Source organism: Heteronotia binoei, chromosome 20 (assembly GCF_032191835.1).
Source record: "Heteronotia binoei isolate CCM8104 ecotype False Entrance Well chromosome 20, APGP_CSIRO_Hbin_v1, whole genome shotgun sequence".
In the NCBI taxonomy this organism is placed as follows: domain Eukaryota; kingdom Metazoa; phylum Chordata; class Lepidosauria; order Squamata; family Gekkonidae; genus Heteronotia; species Heteronotia binoei.
The window spans coordinates 16,625,054-16,649,621 of record NC_083242.1 but is presented as its reverse complement, the minus strand read 5'-3'; the positions used below and the strand labels follow the sequence as shown (position 1 = coordinate 16,649,621).

The 24,568-nt window shown below is 44.5% G+C and overlaps 1 protein-coding gene across 1 annotated transcript in view; it reads right to left on the bottom strand.

Moving 5' to 3' along the window:
• Positions 1-10,295, bottom strand: part of MAPK8IP3 (mitogen-activated protein kinase 8 interacting protein 3) — a 92,584-nt gene extending 82,289 nt beyond the window's left edge. The window contains exons 1-2 of the mRNA XM_060260427.1: positions 9,959-10,295; positions 1,700-1,820 (exon numbers count right to left, since the gene is read on the bottom strand). Coding sequence (XP_060116410.1) covers positions 1,700-1,820; positions 9,959-10,276 — 439 coding nt within the window. The 5' untranslated portion in view covers positions 10,277-10,295. The remainder of the gene's footprint in view (positions 1-1,699; positions 1,821-9,958) is intronic.
• Between the last annotated feature and the right edge of the window lie 14,273 nt (positions 10,296-24,568).

Here is a 24,568-nt window from a genome sequence, read left to right as displayed (position 1 = left end):
AGATGACTGCAGATTTATACCTTACCCTTCTCTCTGAATCAGAGACTCAGAGCATCTTACAATCTCCTATATTTTCTTCCCCCACAACAGACACCCTGTGAGGTAGGTGGGGCTGAGAGGTTGCCCTTTCAAGAACAACTCCTGTGATAGCTATGGCTGACCCAAGGCCATTCCAGCAGCTGCAAGTGGAGAAGTGGAGAATCAAACCCAGTTCTCCTAGATAAGAGTCCGCACACTCAACCACTACACCAAACTGGTGCTCAACCTGTATTTGTAGTTACAATGTAATTTCCATAGACTGAGTCAATATTTTCATCTAGCTGTCCACCATCACACCAAAATCTCTTTCCTGATCAGCGACTGCCAATTCAGTCTCTCATCAATATAAATATGTTTTTTTGGGGGGGCTGCCCCAATGTGGACCATTTCACACCAGCACTGATTCTCAATTTCAAAGGCAACAAATTGTATGACAGCTATTCATCTTGTTTATCTATTGCATGTAGATCGGATGTCATGCCATTATCTTGGACCTTCACTACTGCCCCCAATACTTTGTTGAAAAGCCCAAACACACACTCACTAATTGATTGAATAAACACGGTGTTGTAAGCCGTGGCAGGATGGCTTAGGCTGAGTCTATTGAAGTTGAATCCAGTGAAGCCTGAGTCGTGGCTGTCTGGGCAGGGAAATTCCCTTACCAGCATTTGATGGTGCACCAGGTCAAAAGCTTGGAGGTGCTGCTGGAGCCTGCCTTGACAATGGAGGCCCAGATAGCAGCCACTGCTAAATTCGCTTTTTTCCATCTTAGGCAGGTGAGGCAGTTGGTCCCCTTCCTGGAGCGTGGCGACCTGGCAATGGTGATCCATGCAACAGTCACCTCAAGGTTGTACTACTGTAATGCCCTCTACTTGGAGCTGCCCTTGTGCCAAACCCGGAAACTACAGCTAGTGCAGAACGCGGCGGCCAGGCTGCTATTGAGGCTTCCCAGGTGGGAGCACATACAGCCTGGACTGCAGGAACTGCACTGGCTGCCAATAGTATACCAGATTCATTACAAGGTGCTGGTTATTACCTTTAAAGCCCTATATGGCCTAGGACTTGCCTACCTTAGGGATCATCTCTCCCCACACATTCCCCAGAGGGTACTTCGATCTGGATTTCAAAATCTATTAGTAATCCCTGGGCCAAAGGAGGCCAAACTAAAGATCATCAGAGAGGGCCTTCTCGATCACAGCCCCCTACTGGTGGAATTAACTGCCAGAGGAAGTGAGGGCCTTGCAGAACCTTGTCCAGTTCCACAACGCTGCAAGACCGCTCTCTTCCAGTTGGCTTTTAATTGACGCAGAGCCTATATCGTAGGAAACTGAAGAAATACCGTCGTCCCGAAAACATTTAACATCAAAGAGATTAGCACCAAATTATTTTTGACTCTTTTTAACTACAGCATGTGTAATTTTTATAATATGTATTGATTTTAATTGTTGTGATTTTATACTGTGAGCCACCCTGAGCCTGCTTCGGTGGGGAGGGGATAGAAATCAAATCAAATAAATAAATAACTAAATCCTTTAGAAATGCATATGTGATCTGTGTTCTTCATCCTGTCAGTCACAGTCATAACAAAGTCCCACTCAATCTAACAGAACTTGTGGGCAAGACACAGGGGTTGTAGCCACACATATGTGCTTTCACTTACTCTGGTCTGCATAATTTTTGGTCTTCAGCTCCAGCTGCCGTGTTTGAAATTCAAGGTGCTCAACCTGTATTTGGAGTTCCTTCTTCTCTTGTTCCAGTGCATCTTCAAATTCAATGAATTTCTACACAGAGCAAACAATACACGGGTGAGCCACAGAAGACGAGAAACTGTATGTGGATGCCACACAACTGTGGGATTAAAAGTTTTTACAACCTTCTCTCCAACGTGTAAGCTTTTCAAAATTTCAGACAAACATCCTGCTCTTATTCATTCAGGTAAGTCGCATCCCAGAAGCTTTTTACCCCTGAGAGCATTCAAACTGGCACACCATAAGAGTTTACTAAATATCAATTCAACTTACGACAGCTGTAGGAGATAAAACAATGAAAAGCAGTAACTTTCTAATCTATAAAGTCAGTAATAAAGGAATCCCCCACCAAAAAAACACACTTCATACAGCAGAGTTTTGAGAGCAAAAAGACTTGAAAAATAAGCAGTAGAACTGCCTAGTTCCAAAGGTGCTCTGGAATTTCTGTCAGAAAAGGCCAATTGCCACTCCAGTGTCAAGCCCTGTCACAAGCACTTTACAGCCTCACATCAGATAACATGGGCTCCAGATGATCAATCATTCACATCTTTACGTTACCCTTCCTCAAGATGACATATATGGTTTCGCCTGAGGAGTCAAATCATTACAAATTTGAGTTATAGCTCAGATTCCATAGTATTATTCAACTCTCCAGTTCAATTCCAGTCCGGGCGTTAACATTGCAATGCATTTTAGTAACCAGCTCAAACCATTTGAACAAGTTTTAGATGCATTTAATGAAGGCTAATGGCATGATGTTGGCTTGCAGTGCAACGCTATAAAGTGGATAGGAAAGGGAGTTCAGTTGGAAAGCATGCAGTACGTTGCCTTTCCAGAGGCCTGCTAGAAATGGCTCGCTAAATCAAAACAATACAGTAAAATCAACAATGAAAGATTAGCAGTTGTAAGCCCGTTGTTTTATGGACTGCTTTGTAAGGCTGTCTGTGGCCTCCCTATGGCCAATAAAAAGAGAGACTTTCCTTCCAGGATAGAAATTGCTTGAAATTTCCAGGTGCATAATCCAGTTATTGAACTGCATGCAAAAAACATGATCATTATGTCAGGGCTCCTTCTCTTCCTTAGGCTTTAGTTTAAATTAATACTTTGCCTATATTATATATAGTAGGGGTGGCCAAACTGTGGTTTGGGAGCCACATGTGGCTCTTTCACACACATTGTGTGGCTCTTGAAGCCCCCACTGCCCCATCAGCCAGCTTAGAGAAGGCATTCGTCTCTTTAAATTACTTCTCAAAGCTAAGCCAGCCAGCAACTTGGATAAAGCATTTAAAGTTGCTTTATTTCCACCTCTCCCTCCCTCCTCTCTTCCCCATCTATTTGCTTCCTTCCCTCCCTTCACGTCTTGTGGCTCTAAAATATCCGAATTTATTCTGCATGGCTCTTATGTTAAAAAAAGAATTATATACCAAACTTGCTTAAGAAATCATTCATTTCTGCAGAGTGAACCTCCATACCCAAACAAACAAACCAGCAAGCAAAATGTGATTATTCTATTTTAGGAAGAAAGTCTCCTCTTAGACAGTAGTCAGAGGTAAGCACTAAGATTTAGTCCATGGCCAGGAGCAAAGCAGTTATTTTTCCAAAACAGCTTAAAACAGCTAACTGCCTTTCAAACTGGGTTCCCTTCCCTCCCTTTCGCACAGCCTTCCTTCTTTTTCTAAGTACCACTTGCCTTACCCCCAGTTCCTGAGCTGCAACTTGAGCTCCAGAAGAATGGTCAGCTCCCAATCCTGCCTGCCTATCCCTCCTGCTTTGTCTCCTCCTCTTCTCAGCTAACTCACCTCTCACCATCCCTCAGAAGAATCTCTTGTGCACCAGACTACTGATTTGTGCTTAGCGGTTCACATACAAGCAAGCAAAGTATTTTACACAAAGGTTCAGTGAAAAGGCCTCTCTAAACCGGTTCCAATTCCATTTGACTCCATGAGAGACCATGGAGTGGGCCAAGGTAAGCAAGTGACCTTCTTGACTAGGGCACCTGAACCCAGGTCTCCCCACTACTTATCTGGAACTCTCTCACCACTATACTCCCCTACCCCACAAGTCCTGTGTAGGATCATATGGGTAGAGGGCATCCAAGTACTTTGGACCTGAGCCATTTATTAATTTCTTTGCTTACAGTTTATTTCTAAAACATATCTCTTTTCGCTCAGCCTAGAAGATTATCAAGGCGGTTTACAAAATGAACCAAAAATATCACAGATCATCAAGAAAATGCAATTTAAAAAAATTATCCCCTTTCCCCTAAAAATCCCAGCATGCTGAAAGAAGCGCAGGAACATAAGGGACCTCACTGTAGTTCATAAAGCATATTCACCACAATGGGTTCCTGTTAAAATCTGCTTCAGTCCTGCAAGAGGGCTGAGCCACTTGACTCAGCAAACATTTAAAATATACCTCAGACAGAAGATAGCAGTGAGTGATTCAGAACATTTGTACATTGTTCTTATATTATGAACTGCCATGTATTCCAAGTTCAAGTAAGCAAAAACATACAAGTTGATAATATTTGAGAACCTGTTATTCTCATATGTCATAAATTGACACCAACACGAAACATATAGAGACCAGCACAAAACAGATTTCTTGTCTTCCCTCCTCATATGCTAACAAAGGCATCCATCCGCTAAGTTACAGATCCTATTAAACTAGACCATATAAGCATCACTCTGCACACCTCACTGTTTATCGTGCTGCTGCAACCAGATTTTCCTGCCTGCACATTGCAATCCAGAAAGAGAATGACTGCAGTAACACAAAATGTAGGCAACAACCAGCAATGTATGGATGCAACCTAACAGGATGAGGAATAACGTGAAGCAGATTGCCAGAATAGCTGTAGCCTCCCTTCCCACCCCCTGCTTCCCTCCCGCCTCTTGGTCTGGGTTTCTCTGGAAGCATTGCTGCCCATTAACCTCCTACAGCCAGACCCTCACTGAGTCTCCTGGGACAGGCTTGGAAAGCAAGCCCTTGCAGAGTTTCCTGGGACATGACCCTAAGTAAACACACACAGGTGAGAGCAGCCCTAAAGAATGTAAAAGCTGGAGAAGTTGGCATTTGAACCTGGGTCTCCCACCACCTCGTTTATCACTTCCAACCACTACATTCTAACATTCTCAAATTGTTTTGCACACCATGTTTGTTCTGCAATACCACAGGCACCAGAGCAGGGGTGGCCAAACTGTGGCTCAGGGGGCACATGTGCCTCTTTCACACTTATTGTGTGGCTCTCGAAGCTGACTTGGAAGAGGCATTTCTACCTTTAAATCACTTCTCCAAGCCAAGTCAGCTGGCAGCTTGGAGAATGCATTTAAAGTTAAAGTTGCTTTCTTTCCACCTCTCCCTCCCTCCTCCCATCTATTCGTCTGCCCACCTTCCTTCCTGTCTTGAGGCTCTCAAACATCTGATGTTTATTCTATGTGGCTCTTACATTAAGCAAGCTTTGCCACGCCTGTACTAGAGGAATGGCACCAACGTCAAGGACTTGGGGCCACTTAACTTTAAGAGCCTAAGACCTTCAGGATTTTGGAGGAGTTGTTTCCCCTACCTACAAAAGGTCCCCCCCCCCCGCAAAGAAAAAGTTGCAACAAAGCAAGAGCCAGGAAGTGAAACCAAACAGTAACATCAAGCCAAACAGAGTGAAAGGAAAATTAAATAACTGAAAAGCAGACATGTCTCTATCCCACCATGCTATCTACCATCAGTAGAGCACAAGCAATTGGTGAGGGTCTCAGCCCAACAGAAACAGCCAAGGCACACGGAGAACCCATCTCCCTCAAACCAGAAATTCCCATAGAGAGAACCTCATTATCAGGAAAAAGTCAAGGCTAGATTTCTACAGCACTGTGGGGAACCATCCAATCATGCAGTTCCTTGTCTCCATTCTGGTCAAATCCTGGCTGAATTGTGTTCAGCAACTGCTATTTGTGACAGCTGATGTCCTATTATGGCTCAGAAACTGAGCCATGAATAAGGAATGCCCCAAAAGGAATTTAATCTCTGCCACATATTTACAAGGTGGCCTTGGACATAACACTTTTATTCAGATCACTTGCAATACAGGGAATGCCACGGACCTACCTTACTGGATTATTGTAAGGCTTAAAATAATGTATGTGCATCATCAAATGCTACATAACCCATTCGTAAAACATAACACATTTGTATTTTCCAAACAGGCAAACTCATACAACCAAACTCAAACAGTCAAACATGTAATGAACTGGTAATTTCATTCATCCGTTTGCAACACAAATTACAATTTTGCTCCCTACCAATCAATTCTGATTAGGAAACCTGGACAGGGGAATAAACAACCTCTTTTGTGAGGGAGGTAGTTTTGTAGAGGGTTTTGTGGGTGCGTGCGCACACTCCTGGAAGTCATGGCAGCCACTGGTGACTGACCCCTACTGGGGGCCTGGAGGATATTCAGAGATGTGGCTGAATGAAGCCCACCCCTGCTGGTATTCCAAGGAGGTCTCCCATCCAAGTACTTGTGAGAGTCAGCACTGCTTAGCTTCTGAGATCTGATGAGGTTGGGCTAGCGTGGGCCATTCAGGTCATGGCTGAAATAAACAATCTCTTGTGGAGTGCAGAGTGGTTGTATTAATTTGGTCCAAAGTCATTTTATTTTTGCTGCTGTGGGCTACGATTATTTTTAAATCTTTAAAAACACAATACAAAACCTGCTTTGAAGACTAAGAAGCCAAGGCTGCATATGCAAAAAAATGCCCCAAGTAAACAGGTTTCTTTACTCAGAAATCAGCCTTTCCATGTTCAGTGAAGCTTACGCCTAAGAAAGGATGCATCTAAGCACAGCAAATTCACAGTCCCCTTTAGTTTAGACGTCATTCTTCAGCAAGCATAAAATCCTACTCAAGTGTCATCCACTGCTCGACCTTTAGGTTTGGTTATCATTCATATTGATTTCTTCATCTCCATATGTAGTAAAACCTTGGACTCTAAAGGCAAGGAGAAAGGCTACTTTCTTGTCTCGCTAACCATTTTAAAAGAAGCAGCTATGCTACATAAATTATCTATTTTATTTTGGCTGTAAAAGCATATAGGTATACATTTTATATTGTTTACAATAGCAGCAGTCCAAAGGATTCATCAGCATTGATGAAATGTCCGCAAAAAATTTTAAGGATTCAAAGATTCAGTGACAGACTGATAACACAAACACCTAATATTGTTTCATGACTTCTTCTCCTCCTCCTTTTGCTGAGGCTCATGCAAAGCCAGCTACTGATCTGGCATGTTCTTAACTTGAATCTACCAATAAGGAGCTGGCAGCTCAAGTCAGAAATCGGACAGACATCAGAACGGGGCCTGCTGGATCATGGTAAAGGCCCATCTAGTCCAGCTTGCTCTTTCCCAGAGTGGCAAACAACTATGGCACAGAGAAGCCAAAGTCCCCCCAATTTTGTCTGCCAGCAGCTAGGAATCAGCAATATGCTGCCTCTGAACAAGAAGACTTCTAGCCATCATGCCTAATATCATGGCTAATCCCCTTTAAATGCTACCCAAACTAGAAATGTATAGAAAGCTTCTAAGAAAATTAGGCATTTCAGTAAGCAATGGGCATCTCTCTTAATAACTTAAAAATAAATTCTACCCACCCTCCCAAACATTTTCTTTCTATCTTGAGATAACACAAAATGGCACAAATGGACACGAAACTAAACTAGTACCCCAACACTAATTTAAATTCAAGAATCAACATGGCTAACCCACTGGATTCGTTACATAAATTCCATTGTTATTGTAACGTTCTCTCTTCTTCCTTTTCCACATTGGAGGTTTAGATTAGCCAAAATCCAGGGCAAAAACCTTTCAAATAAATTAAAAGAGAAATAAATCCAGCCATTGAAATCAACAAGATTTTGAAGTGCTTATATTTAGGCAGGATTATGGCCACTATATATATTTTAATCTCTCTCCTATTAAAAGTAAAGATCACAAGAATGAAGAATATTAAAGGATGCAGCCACGTTTCGGGGAGGAGAAAAATAAGAACTGGATAAAATTTGTTTCCTAATTCCAGACCAAGGAAAGACTTTGTATTCCTATGCCTGCGATTAAGTGGACTGCAGAGTACACCACCTGCAGAAGAGGCTTTCCAGGAAGACAAACAAAACACTGAATTCTCATAGGCCACGTTCCATTTTCATGTTTCTTTTTACATCCATTCAAAGCTACCAGTTTGTATCCCTACCCACACTGCATGGCAGAGTTATGACGTGAAACATGTCACTCAAGCAGCCAGGAAGAAAGGCCTTGTGGTTGGTTTCATGGATTCAGGCATCTACACCTGGCAACCCCCCAACTCTACCTGAACCAGCAAAAGCATAACATCAAAAAGCCCCTGCTAAGAAGAAGCAATAGGAAGAGCCACTGACGGGAAGCGCCAAATTGCGAACCTATATAACAGAGGGGAGGGGAGAGATCTCTGGGCTTCAGGACTATATCCATCCAAATGAACCCCCTCATTAAGAAACGGCTCCTTTTCCACTGTTACAAGCACACGCCTGTCACTGTGGGATCCCCCCTCCCTTTTCTCATTTCACCCAGAAGGCATGGCTGGGCACAAATAGTGGTGGGTGGTCAGGTTGAGGGCAGGAGAGAGGGGGTCAGCCTAGCTCCTGGAAATGAAATCCTGGACAAGCAGGGAAGCGAGCAATGCTGCAGGAGATAAAAATCTGGTAGGAAGACTTTCTGGGGGATGAAGGAGGATGCCTGCCATAACACATGTACTGAGAGTCACAGGTCCGAGATCCCAGGACATGCATTCCAAGCTGGAGTTGCCATGCAAGGGAACGATGCCTAGATAAAGGCCCTCTAGGCTGGTAAAAGGCCCCAGTTCTCAGGGGAAAGGGCAGATTGAGAGGACTGGTAGGCAAAGAGCAGCCTTCAAGCCCACCTGCCTAGGGGGATTTTCAAGGGGTTGGCCAAGCCCGGCCACTAGGCAAACTAGGTGATTGCCTAGGGCGCCGGCCTTCTGAAGGCACAGAATTGGTACCCCCCATGTGACTTGGTGATGTCATCAGTGCAGGGGGGGCACCAGAAGTTAGCCTTGCCTAGGGTGCTAGACAGTCTAGGCCCACCTGCAAGGGGACCAGGTCAAAACCAGCAAAGAACTCCACGGAATATAGAATTTCTTCAGGAGTCTGATCATGTTTACACTTCAACTTGTTCTGCCTTCAAAACACACGATGGATTTCAGCGTTTAAAACTGCCGAACACCACACAGAATCAAATGTAGTGGAGCTAATCAGGTTGCACTCTGCACCCTCATTTCTTAAAATCTGCAAAAAACTGATGAGAAAGAGAAAAAAGTCTACCCTGTATTTTGATAAGAAGCCATTTTTCCTGGCTGTCTCCACACTATGCCAAATCACTCAGTATTGTTGCAGTGCCATCCCTGGCACACTGACTTCGACGTAAATCACACATGAGCGTGCAAAGCACTGCAGCCTTCATTATTCTGAATCACAGGCTGCAAACCACATCACCGAGGTGGGGGGACGAGGGGAGCCGGGCTCCATCCCCCCTCCCCCAATCCAGCCACGATCTCCGCTCATTAAATCCCACTGATGCCAGCAGCCGAGCTACTGTGGAGACAGTCTGACCAAACAGCCAATGAGGCGCACTCCTAAACATGGATGGGATTTCAGCCCTTTCCCCTGTCACCTACTGCCAGATCCTTTAACAGGAAATGCAGGGGACTGAACCTGGGGCCTTCTGCATGCCAAGCAGGCTCTGGCCTTTTTAAAATTCTTATTAATGATCATTCTGCCAACTAGCGCAGTGAGGGAGGCCCAGCCCCAGCCACCCAACCTCCTTCTTGCCCGGAGACCTAGTCTGCAGCGAGTGGGCCTGAGCCGGCCTCCTGGGTCCCAGGGGGGCTTAACCCCAGCAAGCCTGCGATCTGCCTGCAGCCCTATACTTCCCCCCAATGCTCAAGGGAGAGGGAGCTGCCCCAACCAAGCCAGGGCAACCTACACTGCAGCAAGTGGCGGGAGCAAGGGCAACAATCCCTCTCTCTCGTGCATTCATCAGCGCGGGGTGGCCGCAAAGGCCAGCAGCCCTCCCCGGGTTTGCAGGGCTCCTCCTCCTCCTGCTGCTGCCGCTGCGGGGCTTGGCGCTCTTACCTCCTCGGCCTGCTTGCGCAGCGCCTTCTCCCGCTCGTACTGGGTGAGGAGCTGCTCGTTGTCCTCGCGCAGCAGCTCCAGCTCCACCTCGTGCTCCTGGTTGTCGGTGAGCACCGAGTCGAGGTTCTCCAGCACGGTCACCACCAGCGGCATCAGCTCCTTCACCACCTCCTCGTCGTAGCAGTGGATGAGGCGCTCGAACTCGCGGTAGATGCTGTTGGCCAGGCCCGAGACGCGCTCCGACATCACCGAGCCCGAGCAGTAGTCGTCGCCCGGGTAGCCCCCCACGCCGCCATCGTCCAGCTGGATCTCCAACATCTTGGCGCCGCCCGGTCGCCTCCCTTCCCTTCCCCTCCCTCACCGCTCCGGCTTCCCCGCGGCGGCGGCGGCAGCAGCACCTGCCTGGCAGACGACGGATGGGATGCTGCTGCTGCTGCTGCTTCGCTCGCCCGGCCTCGGCTCTGCCCACCCGCGCTCGCCCTGCGCCACTGGCCACTCCCGGCGCGGCGCGCACAGGCGCACCAGCGCCAACAGAAGCAGCGCGGCCCCCGGCTTCTTGCCCGGAGGGCTGCAGGAAGAAGGAAGCGCTGGGAGATTCCCGACAGGCCTGGGGGTGGCAGTGGGCCTCTCCTTTTAACAGCATGCTGGCCACCACGACGTGACCGGCGTGATAAACAAAAAAACCCCGAAGTGCAGCACCACCTGCAAGACTAACCACGTTCGTTTTAATAAGAGCTGAAAAGCTTCAGTTCAGGGGTGGCCAAACTTGCTTAACACAAGAGCCACATAGAGTACATGTCAGATGTTTGAGAGCCGCAAGACATGAATGTCAGAGAGCCACAAGGGAAGGAAGGAAGGAAAATAGATGCGGAGGGAGAGGTAGAAAGAAAGCAACGTTAACTGTAAATACATTCTCCAAGCAAGTGATTTAAAGAGACAAATGCCTTCTTGAAGCTGGCTGACAGAGCAGTGGGGGGTTTGAGAGCCACACAATATGTGTGAAAGAGCCACATGTGGCTCCCAAGCCACAGTCTGGCCACCCATGCTTCAGTTCCTTCTGGTCGTGCACTAAAGCTTCTCTTAACTTGACATTTTCCTCCAGGTTGCTTAGCAACCTTCTTTCAGGAGCCAGATATCAGGGTTGCCAGCCTCAAGGTAGGGCCTGGAGATCTCCTGTTATTACATATGACCTCCAGTCTACAGAGATCAGTTCCCTAGGAGAAAATGGCTGCTTTGGAGGGTGGACTTTATGGCATAGTACTCCGCTGAGCTCCCTGCCCTCCCCTGGCTGTGCCCCAAAAATCTCCAGGAATTTCCTAACCAGAGTTGGCAGCCTTCAAATGCCAGTCAAAAATGGGGTTTTGATCCAGATTGGGAAGCATCTATACAAGCGTGACTGCTGGCACTTAATGGCCAGCACAGATGTGGACTAGCCCTTTTAAAAAAACAAACCAATGTTATGTCTAATTATTAAATGCCACAATACCCACTCTAAACTCCATTGATGGACACTGCACAGAAGAGACCATGTGTGGACTGCTTTGGGTAACGTCCCAGGGACATGGAAACTGTCTGCACTCTGTTACTGGCATGAGCCAGCTGATCCAGAGACAAGAGAAGCAGGATAAGGGTGTTTTAAGTTAGAAAAGAAATAGGGGTGTGCTGGACAGCTCCTTGGCATTCATAGTAAAAGAAGAAGACAGCCAGGAAAAGAAATAAATTCTTGGAAAGATTAACTCAGTTTTTCAATCATACAAAAAGTAATGGGTGACTATGACTAATTGGAAATCATCTGCATGTTCTAGAAAGGGGCACAAACATGTCATATAGTGTATTGTTGGAGAAAAGGAGAGTTTTCTTTCTATGCTTCTCTACACAATCTGATGCATGCACTTACTCAGAAATAATGCCCATTGAGCTTACCTCCAGGAAAGTCTGCATAGGGCTGCAACTTCTACCAACCAAGAAGGTGAGAGTAGCATAGATGAAATCTCCATTTTGTCCTCATAAAGACACTCCAAGGTGGGTGGGGGGAAGAGAGAGAATGCTTTGTGGCTGAGTAGGGGTTTAAAAAAAGATGGATCTCCATGTGCAAAGGAAGATAAACAGATATCCATTTGGATTATCTATACCAAGTGCACTCTTATGACATAACAGATAAGACAGTGAATTATAAGTTAAGAAGCTGGTGACATTAATGTCTTCTCTCCTGTGAACACTTGAGGTGGCCTTATACAAACTACTCAGTCTCTCATAAACAACAAATAATAACAGCCCTACGATGAGTTCTAAGTTAAGAAGTTGGTTGCGCAAATTTCATCTCTCCTGTGAACACATTTATTCACATTTATAAACCACTCAGCCTCTCATCAACAACTAATAATAATGGCCGTACAAAGTAATTGTAATAATTATATATCTGTGAAACTCTTTGAAATACAGAAATGCTATAAAAGTGGTAAGAGTAAGGGTAGGCCAACCCTGCCCATTGCTAACATGTCCAGTTTCCTTCTCTGTTCCTACATTTCCATCATAGGTGTTCAGTGGTCAAAGTCCAAAGAGAGGCAATCCAAGAGGAGATTAAGTGAAAGACATCTCCCACTGTTTCCTATGAAGCTACTTATATAGAATTTTCAAAAGAAGAGTACTGAGCCAGAAACAATTGTGGTGCACAGACATTTGAAATAAATCTGTTATACAAATAAAGGTTTTTGGATTGGATTATTGGTTGAAATCTTTTGGTTTCCGAATTAAAATGAGGCTACCAACTGCTGAGCTGAATGGCTTTTGAAACAAGAGAGCTTTGATAAATGATAAGGATGAGAGGTTGCTTAAACTTTTTTCTACTCACCTCTACAGACCAATGGCTTTATTTATTTAGATCAGGGGTCCCAAACCTTTTTGAGCCTGCAGGAATTTTTGAAATTCTGACACAGTAGAAGCAGCAACTGCCGAAGCAACATTATAAAAAATCTGCACAGCAAATCAAGAGTTTTGTTGGGCAAAAGCCCCACCTACTTTCTAAAAGCACTTGGTGGGCACCAGAAAAGGTACCAGTGAGCACCATGGCAACCACTGGCACTACGTTGGAGACCCCTGGCTTAGATATTTATATCCTCAATGGGGAACCAAAGAACATACAACACTCTCCATTTTTATCGTCACAGCAACACTGTGAAGAAGATTAAGTTGGTTGAGAGCTATCAAGAGGGCTGTGGGATTAAGGGGAACCAATACTGGGTTGGTCAGGGTTATTCAGAGAGTGTGTGGGGCTGGAGAAGTCATGTGGTTTTCTTTCATTCAGGATGCTAGAGCACCCACCAGTTCTGCTTATGTTCAGTTTGCCAGACACAAACAGAGAACTGATTTATCATTGGGCAGTTCATTGTTTTGTGAGCAACAGAAGCCTGTTCAGCCAGTTACTTTACATGTATTCAAACACTACATGCTGTTTTAAATGTTTAACTGTTTATATATTTAAATATTGTTTAATTTTATGTTTGACTAATTGTTGGGAGCCGCCCTGAGCCACTTGTGGGAAGGGAGGGATACAAATCATAAATAAATAAATAAATACAGTACTGTGCAGTTGCAGCATTTCCTGCGTGAATATTGTTGTACAGCCTAATGGGAGTCCTAGTCTTCCCCTCATTTGTCATTATTAAGCATCACTCTTTAATTAACATCTTATGCAAGCAGAGAAGAAACCAAGCCAGCTTTTTATATTAAAAAGTGCTTTCTTTAAAGAGTTGTGCTGTTTGACATTTGTCCAAGTGCAGGTATTCCACACTATTTCACATGCATGTTTTTGCATAGCATTATGGGTGTTGTAGTTCCCCAGTGCATTACAGAATTACGTGACCAAAACATCCATTACCCTGGAGGAGAATCAGTTCCACACTCTGAACAGCAGGGAGGAAAATTGCAAAGCAAAAGGAAGTTGAATTCCACTGCCATAGTTACTGCATAGCTGCAAAGCTGTTTCTTGGGATAGATGGAGGCAGTGGCTAGACAAACAAGCTATTGCAGCTGTCAAAAACTGCCCAAACATATTTGCAACAAAGTTATCAGTACCTCCAGATTTCCTATGATTTTGGGGTTGGATCTAAATGATGACAGTAGAGGTGGAGTCCAAGGAAATTTTTTGTGATGCTGGTACTGAAAGGAAGCTTGGCTTGAGGAAAGGAGAATTGGAGGGTTTTGGACAGATGAAGCACATGCCCTCAGATAATCCACCTCCTCCTTTACTGCTCACTTCTCCTATTTCTGAGTTCCCAAACATGTATGTACCAAGATAATAGGATGGGAGACTTATCTTGGCAGTAGTTTGTGTGAAAAGGATCAACAGACCATACACTGAACATGAGGCAGCTGTGTGATGCAGTTGCTAAAAAAAGCAAATGCAATTTTGGACTGCCTCAAACAGAAGTATAGTGTCTAGATCACGTGAAGTGATGGTACCACTTTACTCTGCACTGGTTAGACCTCACCTAGGGTATTGTGTTCGGTTTTGGGCACCACAATTTAAGAAGGATATAGACAAGCTGGAATGTGTCCAGAGGTGGGCAACGAAGATGGTGAGGGGTCTGGAGACTAAGTCCTATAAGGAAAGGTTGAAGGAGCTGGGTATGTTTAGCCTGGGGAAGAGATGACTGAGAGGTGATATGACAATCATCTTCAACTACTTAAAGGACTGTTGCATAGAGGATGGTGCAAAGTTGTTTTCTGTTGCCCCAGAAGGTCAGACAAGAACCAATGGGTTGAAACTAAATCAAAAAAGTTTTCCACTAACTATGTCCACAATAAATCAATGGTGGACAAAAGTATGGGAAACTGCAGCTATGGATAAATTAGCAACCCAGATATATGTTGCAGAAGTACCTACTAGGGAAAACAATTTTATAGAAAAATTGTTCCCCTTCTTCGACTATGTGAGTAACAACAAAGAAGTGAAAGCTACAATTCCAAAGAAATATATTGCTTTTTCTAATTATTAACAATAGTAAGCATATTGTAAACCTTTGTACTAAAAGCACGAACAATTAAAATTGCATATAGTAAGGTACTATATTATTTTTTTCATTTGTTTATATTTTATTGTTACTATTGAATATAACTGATACTTTATACTTTTTATTAAGTTATAAAACATAAAAATTGTATGTTTTTTTCAAAGAGTTTTCCAGTAAACATTAGGAAGAACTTCCTGGCAGTCAGAGCAGTTCCTCAGTGGCACAGGCTTCCTCAGGATACGGTGGGCTCTCTTTTGGAGGTTTTTAAACAGAGGCTAGATGGCCATCTGACAGCAATGCTGGGAAATGCTATTTGCCACTTTGGGGGTCAGGCAGCAATTTTTCTCCAGGTGGGTTTTGCCAGGGATCCTGGAGAGGGTTTTTTCCTGCCATCTTCTGGGATTTGAGGAGTCACTGAGTGTGTTTGTGTGGGGGAGGGGGTACTTGTGAATTTCCCACATTGTGCAGGGGGCTGGACTAGGTCTTGGAGATCCCTTTCAATTCTATGATTCTATTATTCTAATATGCAATTCCACACCGGCACACTCCTCTTTTTAAAAATAGTTTTATGGAGACAATTTGTTATATCACTTTCTAAACATGGATACAAGTGAAAGTTGCATTAGCTGTGATCGATGAATATGAAAGCAAAAACTGCTTAATACAGTTATGGCACTTACTTTACCTTTGGTGTGCCTCTTTCTAATCCGACTCATCTTTGCCACATGTCCCTGTGGAGCACAGCCTGTGATGATCTGGTCTTTTCTACAAAAGACATGAAGCACAGACTTATGTTCTGCCTATCCAGATGTTTTGCCTGAACTCAATCTTTTTAAAACATTGGTGTCTATAAATAATTTAGAATTTACAGTTTGGGTCCCATTAAGCAGACTTAAATTGAGTGTTGACAGCTACCAGTCATTTTGTTTCTAATATATTTTTCTGCTTATATCTAGAGGAAATATATTCTGCTTTGTATATACCAGCTGTCCCCAACCTTTTTGGCACAAGGGACCGGTTTTGTGGAAGACAATTTTTCCACAGTCCAGGGAGGGATGGTTTCAGGATAATACAATTGTGTACTTTATTTCTATTTGTTTGGTGTGGTGGTTAAGTATGCGGGGTCTTACCAGGGAGAACCGGGTTTGATTTCTCATTCCTGCACTTGCAGCTGCTGGAATGACCTTGGGTCAGCCATGGCTCTCACAGAGTCATCCTTCAAAGGACAGTTTCTGGGAGAGCTCTCACAGCGTGTCTGTTATGGAAAAGGAAGGTAAAGGAGATTGTGAGCTGCTCTGAGACTCTGAAATTCAGAGCAGAAGGCAGGATATAAATCCAATGTCATATTTTTCTTTTCATTATTACTACATTGTAATATATAATGAAATAAGTATACAACTCACGGCCCGGTTGCTAACAAACCACGGACCAGCACAGATCCACGGTCCAGGGATTGGGGACCCCTGGTATATACAGTCATCTCTCCTGGGAGTATTTCAGGTGTAAATTAACAGTATGTGAGTTGGAGAACAATCCTACCTAGGTCTGTTCAGTATTCCACTCTATTCAATGGGACTTTCTCCCATGAAGGAATCCTTAAGCTATGATCCACCCTGTCCTGGATTCAAATATTTCCTTGAAATTGCTTAGGTAGTCTTAGGCATGCAGGGCACATATAAAGGCTATAGCAAGACAATGCACGTGAAAGTATTTTTTACCACTGAAAGTTTTAGATGTCAGCTTCCAACAGCTACTGGCCAGCATAGGTGAGATCTAGCACATTCTTTGCCCAGGCTGAGCAACGGTGAGTGGCTGATGACCACTCAGTGATCATCATAACTGAAAGGAAAGGTATTTGAAGCCAGATCTCCCCAGTAATGCAGCCACCGTCCTGGATGGCTTTTGTCCACACAGATCCCACAAGGTTCCTGGCACAGCCTCCTGTATACTAAAAATGAGCCTCCCACCTCCCTCTTTGTCAGTGGAAAAGCTGGTAGGATGTGTAGGGTTGCCAGGTCCAATTCAATAAATATCTGGGGACTTTGGGGGTGGAGCCAGGAGACTTTGGGAGTGGAGCCAAGAACAAGGGTGTGACCAGCATAATTGAACTCCAAAGTGAGTTCTGGCCACCACATTTTAAAGGGACCACACACCTTTTAAATAGGGTTGCCAAGTCCAATTCAAGAAATATCTGGGGACTTTGAGGGTGAAGTGAGGAGACTTTGGGGGTGGAGCCAGGAACAAGGGTGTGACAAGAATAATTGAACTCCCAAGGGAGTTCTGGCCATCACATTTAAAGGGACCACACACCTTTTTAAATGCCCTCCTTTCATATTAAATAAGGATGGGGCAACTTCTTTTGGGGCTCATAGAATTGGACCCCTGGTCCAATCTTTTTGAAACTCAGGGGGTATTTTGGGGAGAGGCACTGGATGCCATGCTGCAAATTTGGTGCCTCTACCTCAAAAAACAGGGCCCCCCCAGAGCACCAGATACCCGCAGAGTATAAATTCTCCATTATTCCCTATGAGAATCAGTCTCCATAGGGAATAATGGAGTGCCCAGCAGACATTTCCCCCCCTTGCTTTCTGATGACCCTGAAGTGGGGGGAGAGCCTCCAAATGAGGGGATCCCCTGCTCCCACCTGGGGATTGGCAACCCTACTTTTAAATGCCTTTCCTCCATTGGAAATAATGAAGGATAGGGGCACCTACGTATCAGTCCCTGTAGTGACCAGGTGCTGGGCAGCAGGAGACATCAAGGCAAGGCCTTGGAACTTACAAGGGAAGCTAGGAGTCCTAAATCTCCTAGTGGGCAATTCCATACAAAGATCAGGTGGTTGTGTTGAGCTACCTGATCGTGAAAGAGAAGCTCCCCCAGGTATGGAGAAACACCTAGGAAGGCAGGGCGGAATAGGGCCCACAGGCCAGAGCACGCACATTCCACCACAGTTTGCCAGCTTCAAATAAATATCCACGCAGAAGGAAGCCTTTGGCACTGTGGTAGAGCACATGCTTCGAAATGCAGAAGGCCCCACATTCAGTCCCTGCTGTTTTCCAGTGAAAGGAGCTCTAATACCTGGTGCAAGCAAAACACCTACTTCTATCAGAGCTCCTGCTGGCCTCAGCTCAGAAGGCTGTGCTGTCAGAATCTGCCCACAAAAGGACTCAGGACCAATGTTCCCTCTAAGCTGAGTTAGTGTGAGCTAGCTCACGGTTTTTTTAGCCTCTGGCTCACACATTTTTGTCTTAGCTCATGTAAAATGGCCTCAGAGCAAACTAATTCATGCAGTAGCTCCAGCCCCGTAGCTAGGGGCCATGAGGGGGGTCATGGGGGGGACACAGGGGAGGGAACCATTTAAATAATTCAGGTGGCTGGTGACTGCTCCTGCCACCTGTCCTGTGGTATTTGGAACCCACCAATCAGCTAATTTGCAGGCCCTTTAAATGGCATGGGAGGGGCAGCGGCTGCTCCCTCCCACCCAGTTTAAATTGCACAGAAGAGAGAGGCAGCCTGGGGGTGAGGGGCCCCCCAAACTGTCAGGGGGCCAGGCCCCGTGGGCCCCTGCTTAGCTACGAGCCTGAGTAGCTAACAATTTTAATGCTAGTAGCTCACAAAGTAGAATTTTTGCTCACAAGACTCCACAGTTTTGAAGGAACATTGCTCAGGACCAGTCCTTGGCCTCTCCCATTAAAAGATAATTTAAAAGATATCGTGTAGAAACATGCATGGAGCTAGCCACATCCACTGATTCCTTGCTGCAGATCAAACAGTGATTTGGGGGAGGGGGGTCACTTTGAAAGCCCATTTGCAGGAGTTTGATCCATTTTAGAATCTAAGGCCTGTTCCTCTTGCATCACTTTGCAGTCTAGAGAGACTCGTTTGTTTAAAATCTGTAGTATAGCCCGTGTCTGGGTGCATGTTCCTCATTTATGTAAGCAGCAAAAAGAGAGAGAGAGAGAAAGAGTGAAGGAATTAGAGATCAGCTGAAAGATCCATGGTGCTTGCTCTAGGAAGAGCTAGAGATGAAATTATATGTATGTCAAGAGACTGTGCAATATGATCCATTTCTGAGTCCCTACCCCCCACTCCCAGCACTAATGGCTAATCAATGAAGCATTAGGAAGATCTGGGAAGTAATGTGAGCATTTGTGTACAAAGGCAGGAGAGGGGAATGAACAGCAGCCAAGCCTGCAAGAAACCTCCTGGGAGGCTTTTGGGTTGCTCATAACAGAGCTATAAAAGACATATTTTATTCCAAGCCTGTGGATGAATCCGTGGAGTGCGCTGCAGAATGGATAGGCAAGAGTTCCTTTTCTAGCTATCCCGATGTTTGTCAAATGGGTCAGTTTCCACGAACAGGCTTAGTTTTTATATACGTTGCTCTTCCAGAACTGCCACAGTAAACAAACATACCAAATATCAGTCGTGCGTTAAACTGAAGAATATATATAAGAATATATATAAACCAGCAAATCTCTGGACAGGGTTGGAGAATCATTCTAAAGCTTTTAGGCAGCAGCATCAACTGCATGGGAACAAGCCGCACAGGTGAATGTGTCAGGTGGAAGGGGAAATTTAAAATATGTTTGAGAGAGCATTAGCCTGATAGTTTCTACTATTCGTTTGGAACTTTCATTCTGCTTGGGATTATTATAGAGACCTTTCCTTTCTTTTCTAGAGCCTATAATTCTAGGAACAATGCCAATATTGCATTGTGCTAATTACTAACACACAGACTATTAAGCTCCCAAAGCAATTTCATTTTCTGTTTGTTTATTATATCCTTCTCTGTATGTTTTTGACTAAATTGACTTACTCATGGAAGATAAATGTGTGAAGAGGAGAGATAACAGATCCTGCTTGGTTCAATGTGGCATTCATAGACCAATTTTCTATCCCAGATGAGGGTCAATATTGAAACCTAACACAAAATCACAGAACTGCACAACAATGTGAGGTCTTCCCCCGCATAGAATTGAAAGTAAAATGCAAAAGGGTCCATTACTCCTAAGTTGCCAGCCTCCAGGTGGGGCCCAGAGACCTCCCGCTATTACAATTGATCTCCAGACAACAATGATAAATTTCCCTGGAGAAAATGGCTGCTTTGGTGAGTGGACTCTATGCCAGGGTTGACCAAACTTGCTTAATGTAAGAGCTATGTAGAATAAACATCAGGCATTTGAGAGCTACAAGACATGAACATCAGACAGAGGAAGGAAGGAAGGAAGGAAGGAAGGAAGGAAGGAAGGAAGGAAGGAAGGAAGGAAGGAAGGAAGGAAGGAAGGAAGGAAGGAAGGAGATGATGATTATGATGATAGATAGATAGATAGATAGATAGATAGATAGATAGATAGATAGATAGATAGATAGATAGATAGATAGATGGATGGATGAGGGGGAACAGAGGTGGAAAGAAAGTAACTTTAAATGCATTCTCCAAACTGACAGCTGATTTGGCAACATAGTTTAAAGAGAGAAATGAGTTCTCCAAGCCAGCTGACATGGTGGCGGGGGCTTCAAGAGCCACACAATATGTATGAAAGAGCCACATCTGTTTCCTGAGCCCCAGTTTGGCCACCCCTGCTCTATGACATTGTACTCTGCTCCTCCCCCTCCCCAAACCCTGCCCTCCCCAGACTCCACCCCCCAAATTTCCAGGTACTTCCCCATCCAGAGCTGGTAACAATCATTTTTCCCCTCATCTAAAAACACCTTTCTAGGGGTTAAATCTGATTAGATGTTGGAGGAGCCATGACCATGGTACAGAGGGAGGGGACTTAAACCCTCCTACTGCTGCTTTCCCAACCTCAAATAGCACCTATTTTTCCAGCCAGGAGATGGCAAACAGTAGCTTGAAGGAGCCATGTGAGGTTAGAAGACAGCACAGGAAAAGAGGTTGGGTTTTTTTAACCCCTGGGCTGTGGTCCTGATTCAAATAATGCACTGGATCTTCCAGTGTCTCAAGTGTTTGATCCACAGGCTTATCTGTGGATCTATCTGACTAGAAGTTACACTGGAATAAAGCATCTATCTGACTAGAAGTTACACTGGAATAAAGGAGATACATGTTTCCTGGGAAGCAAAGATTCACTCAAGTACTTTTTCAAAACTCTGTCTCCAGCCATAGAATATTCTAGCCTTTGTCAAATACTCTTAATTTCTAGTAGAATTTTTAAAAAAGATCATGCATAAATAATCTCCAGCACTCTGATAGTCAGCAATATTCTCAGTTAAGACAACATGTACTGCCAGCAATTGAGGTCTTCTGTGACACAGCAGCAATTTCCTGCAACTGACTGTATATGCAACTTACAGTATGTCTCCATATGTCAGACAAGGTTCCCGCCAAGTAAGGTGGAGAAGCCAGGACACGCCAAGGCTGACCAAGGGGATCTAGGACAGGCAGGAGCTTCAGCAAACATACAACCAGTGTGAAGACCAGCTGAGCAAACAAATGGTTAAAAACTGCCTGGGGTGGGGGCTTTTGTAGCAGAAGAAAGGATTAAGCACTATCAGGACTTTTGGGGTAGAAAAAGGCCCAGCAGGAACTCATTTGCATATTAGGCCACACCCTTAACATCACCATTGTTTCACACAGGCAGAAACTTATTTGCATATTAGTCCACACCCCTGATGCCAAGCCAACCAGAACTGCATTCCTTCTAAAAAAAAGTCCTGAGTGCTAGTCTCCTTGGTTTCCTATCAATTTGTATGCTGTTCCTTCCTCCTAAATTTTGCTTATTCCATAGACCTAAGATTTCCCTCTCTCTCAGCCAAGGAAGCCCAGGGACACACAGAGCATGAGTCATCAGACCAGATGCTGGCAGCGTCCATTTCCCAAACGCTATCTTGCAGCTGTCATAAAGAAGTCCAGTGATTAAAAAAAGAGAAGAGGTGATCCTATAAATCTGTTGACAAGAAAGCTATTTAAGTCATAGGACAGTTCTGGGCTCTTCAGTGCAGAAAAAAAGAAGCCTAAGGAGGGACATGAGAGATTTTATAAAGTTATGAATGACGGGAAGAAGAAAATAGGCAAGAAGAACCTTTCCCCCCCCTCTCCTGAAATATTCGACCCTGGGGGCACCCAATTAAGTTGATGGGTCATAGATTCAGGATGGACAAAAATAAGGAATTCTTTATGCAAGGAGTAATTAAACCATGGGATTCATTGCTAGTGAGTATAATGATAGCCACTGGTATGGATGGCTTTTAAAAGGGGATTAGACAGATTTACGGGGGATAGGTTCATTAGTGGCTACTAGCTACATTGACTAAAGGGAACCTCCATGCCCTAATGCAGTAAAACTCTGAATAACTGAATGGAAGCAAAATCAGGAGAAAGCCTTGGTTTATAAACCATGTTTGTTGCTCTCCCAGCACAATTGGTTGGTCCCTGGGTGAGGCAGGATGCTGGTTTGGATGAATGGCTGGCTTGATCCAGCTGGGCGTTCTTAACTGGTATTCCTGCTTTTTGTACTTTAAATTTAAAAAGTGAAATAATTGCAGAACCAGGAGATATTTCTTTTATATTTGCTCAAGTTATGACTGGAGTAACTTTACACAAGAGTGCACTTTAACGAGCCAGGTTAAAGAGCAGGGTTATGGGATTTTTTATCATACCCTTCCAACAAAGCAAGAGAGAGAGATAGTACCAAATGAATAATACTATACTTGGAAGACAGAGGCACCAAAGCTGACTCAGCAGAGTATTTTCCTCCTGTGGCCAAATTTTAAAAATGTATACATACACAGATGTCAACTTTGACTCTCAAAAGTTAATCCCCAGGAGAATAGTGTTGTTAAGAAAAGGTGCTACTGGACTAAAATTTACTACAGACTAACACGGCTACTCAGATACTAATATATGTAGATTTTCTCACTATCACTATCTCACTATCTCACACACATTCTCACTATCTTCCCATAAAATATATACACCATCTCTTAATTAAATGTTCAAGGTACTCAGAGGAACAGAACAATAAACACACATATTGCATATTCCATGACAGCATTGATTGTTCTCCTATTTTAGCATCACAACAGCCCTGTGAAGTAGCTTACCTTTTAAGAGAATGGACTGTCCCAAGGTCACCCAGTTGAACTTCATGGCTGAGTGGGAAATTTAAATAGCACCAGGTTTTTTTTGGAGCAGGGACACAGTTCTGGCTGCCTTGGTGTCACAGAGTGTGGCCTAATATGCAAATGAATTCCTGCTGGTCTTTTTCTATAGAAAAGTCCTATGTGAAACAATGGTGACATCAGGGGTGTGGCCTAATATGCAAATAAATTCATGCTGGGCTTTTTTGTTTAAATCAAAAAAGCTCTGAGCAGCACAAAGGGCAGCAGCACTCTCATCTGGCAAAGTGGGCATTCTTCCATGAAAGCTAATGATGGGACACAAGTTTTTAGCCTTCAAGGTTCTACTTGACGTCTGCTTAGTTTTTACAGGTGTTAACTAGCTCAGTTACTTGATTATATTTCTGTGTGTGAGAGGAAAGGTGGCGTGGCATAGCCTGATCTCGTCAGATCTTGGAAACTAAGAAGGGTCAGTGCTTGGAGGGGAGACCACCAAGGAAGGTTCTGTAGAGGAAAGCAATGGCAAACCACCTTGCCTTGAAAGCCCCTTGCTGCGGTCACTATCAGTCAGCTACTTGACCCTGATTCTATAAACAACTTGCTTAACATAAGAGTCACATAGAATAAACCGCAGATGTTTGAGAGCCGCATGACATGATGGTCAGATGTTTGAAAGTCGCAAGGCAGATAGGCAGGCAGGCAAATAGATGGGGTGAGGGAGAGGTAAAAAGAAACAGGAACAGGCTTCCTCGGGAGGTGGTGGGCTCTCCTTCCTTGGAAGTTTTTAAACAGAGGCTAGATGGCCATCTGACAACGATGAAGATCCTGTGAATTTGGGGTAGATATTTGTGGGTTTCCTCTGCATTGTGCAGGGGGTTGGACTAGATGACCCTGGAGGTCCCTTCCAACTCTTATGATTCTATGAAAGCAACTTTAACTTTAAAGGCATTATTCAAGCTGCCAGCTGGCTTGGCTTGGAGAACATAAGAGACGCCATGTTGGATCAGGCCAATGGCCCATCCAGTCCAACACTCTGTGTCACATAGTGGCCAAAAAAACCAAGTGTCATCAGGAGGTCCACCAGTGGGGCCAGGCCACTGTGCCCCCCACTGTACAGAGCATCACTGCCTCAGACAGAGTTCCAACAATACGCTGTGGCTAATAGCCACTGATGGACCTCTGCTCCATATTTTTATCCAATCCCCTCTTGAAGCCGTCTATGCATGTAGCCGCCACCACCTCCTGTGGCAGTGAATTCCACGTGTTAATCACCCTTTGGGTGAAGAAGGACTTCCTTTTACCAGTTCTAACTTGACTGCTCAGCAATTTAATTGAATGCCCACGAGTTCTTGTATTGTGAGAAAGGGAGAAAAGAAAATTCAACCGCCTTTTTCGTCTCTCACGAAACGCCTCAGGTAAGGCGGGAAGAGACCAACCTGGGCGGGGAGCGGCTGAGTGACAGGCCGAGAGGCGGGGCTTCGACGAACAGGCGAGGCCAAAAAGCGAAAAAAGGGGA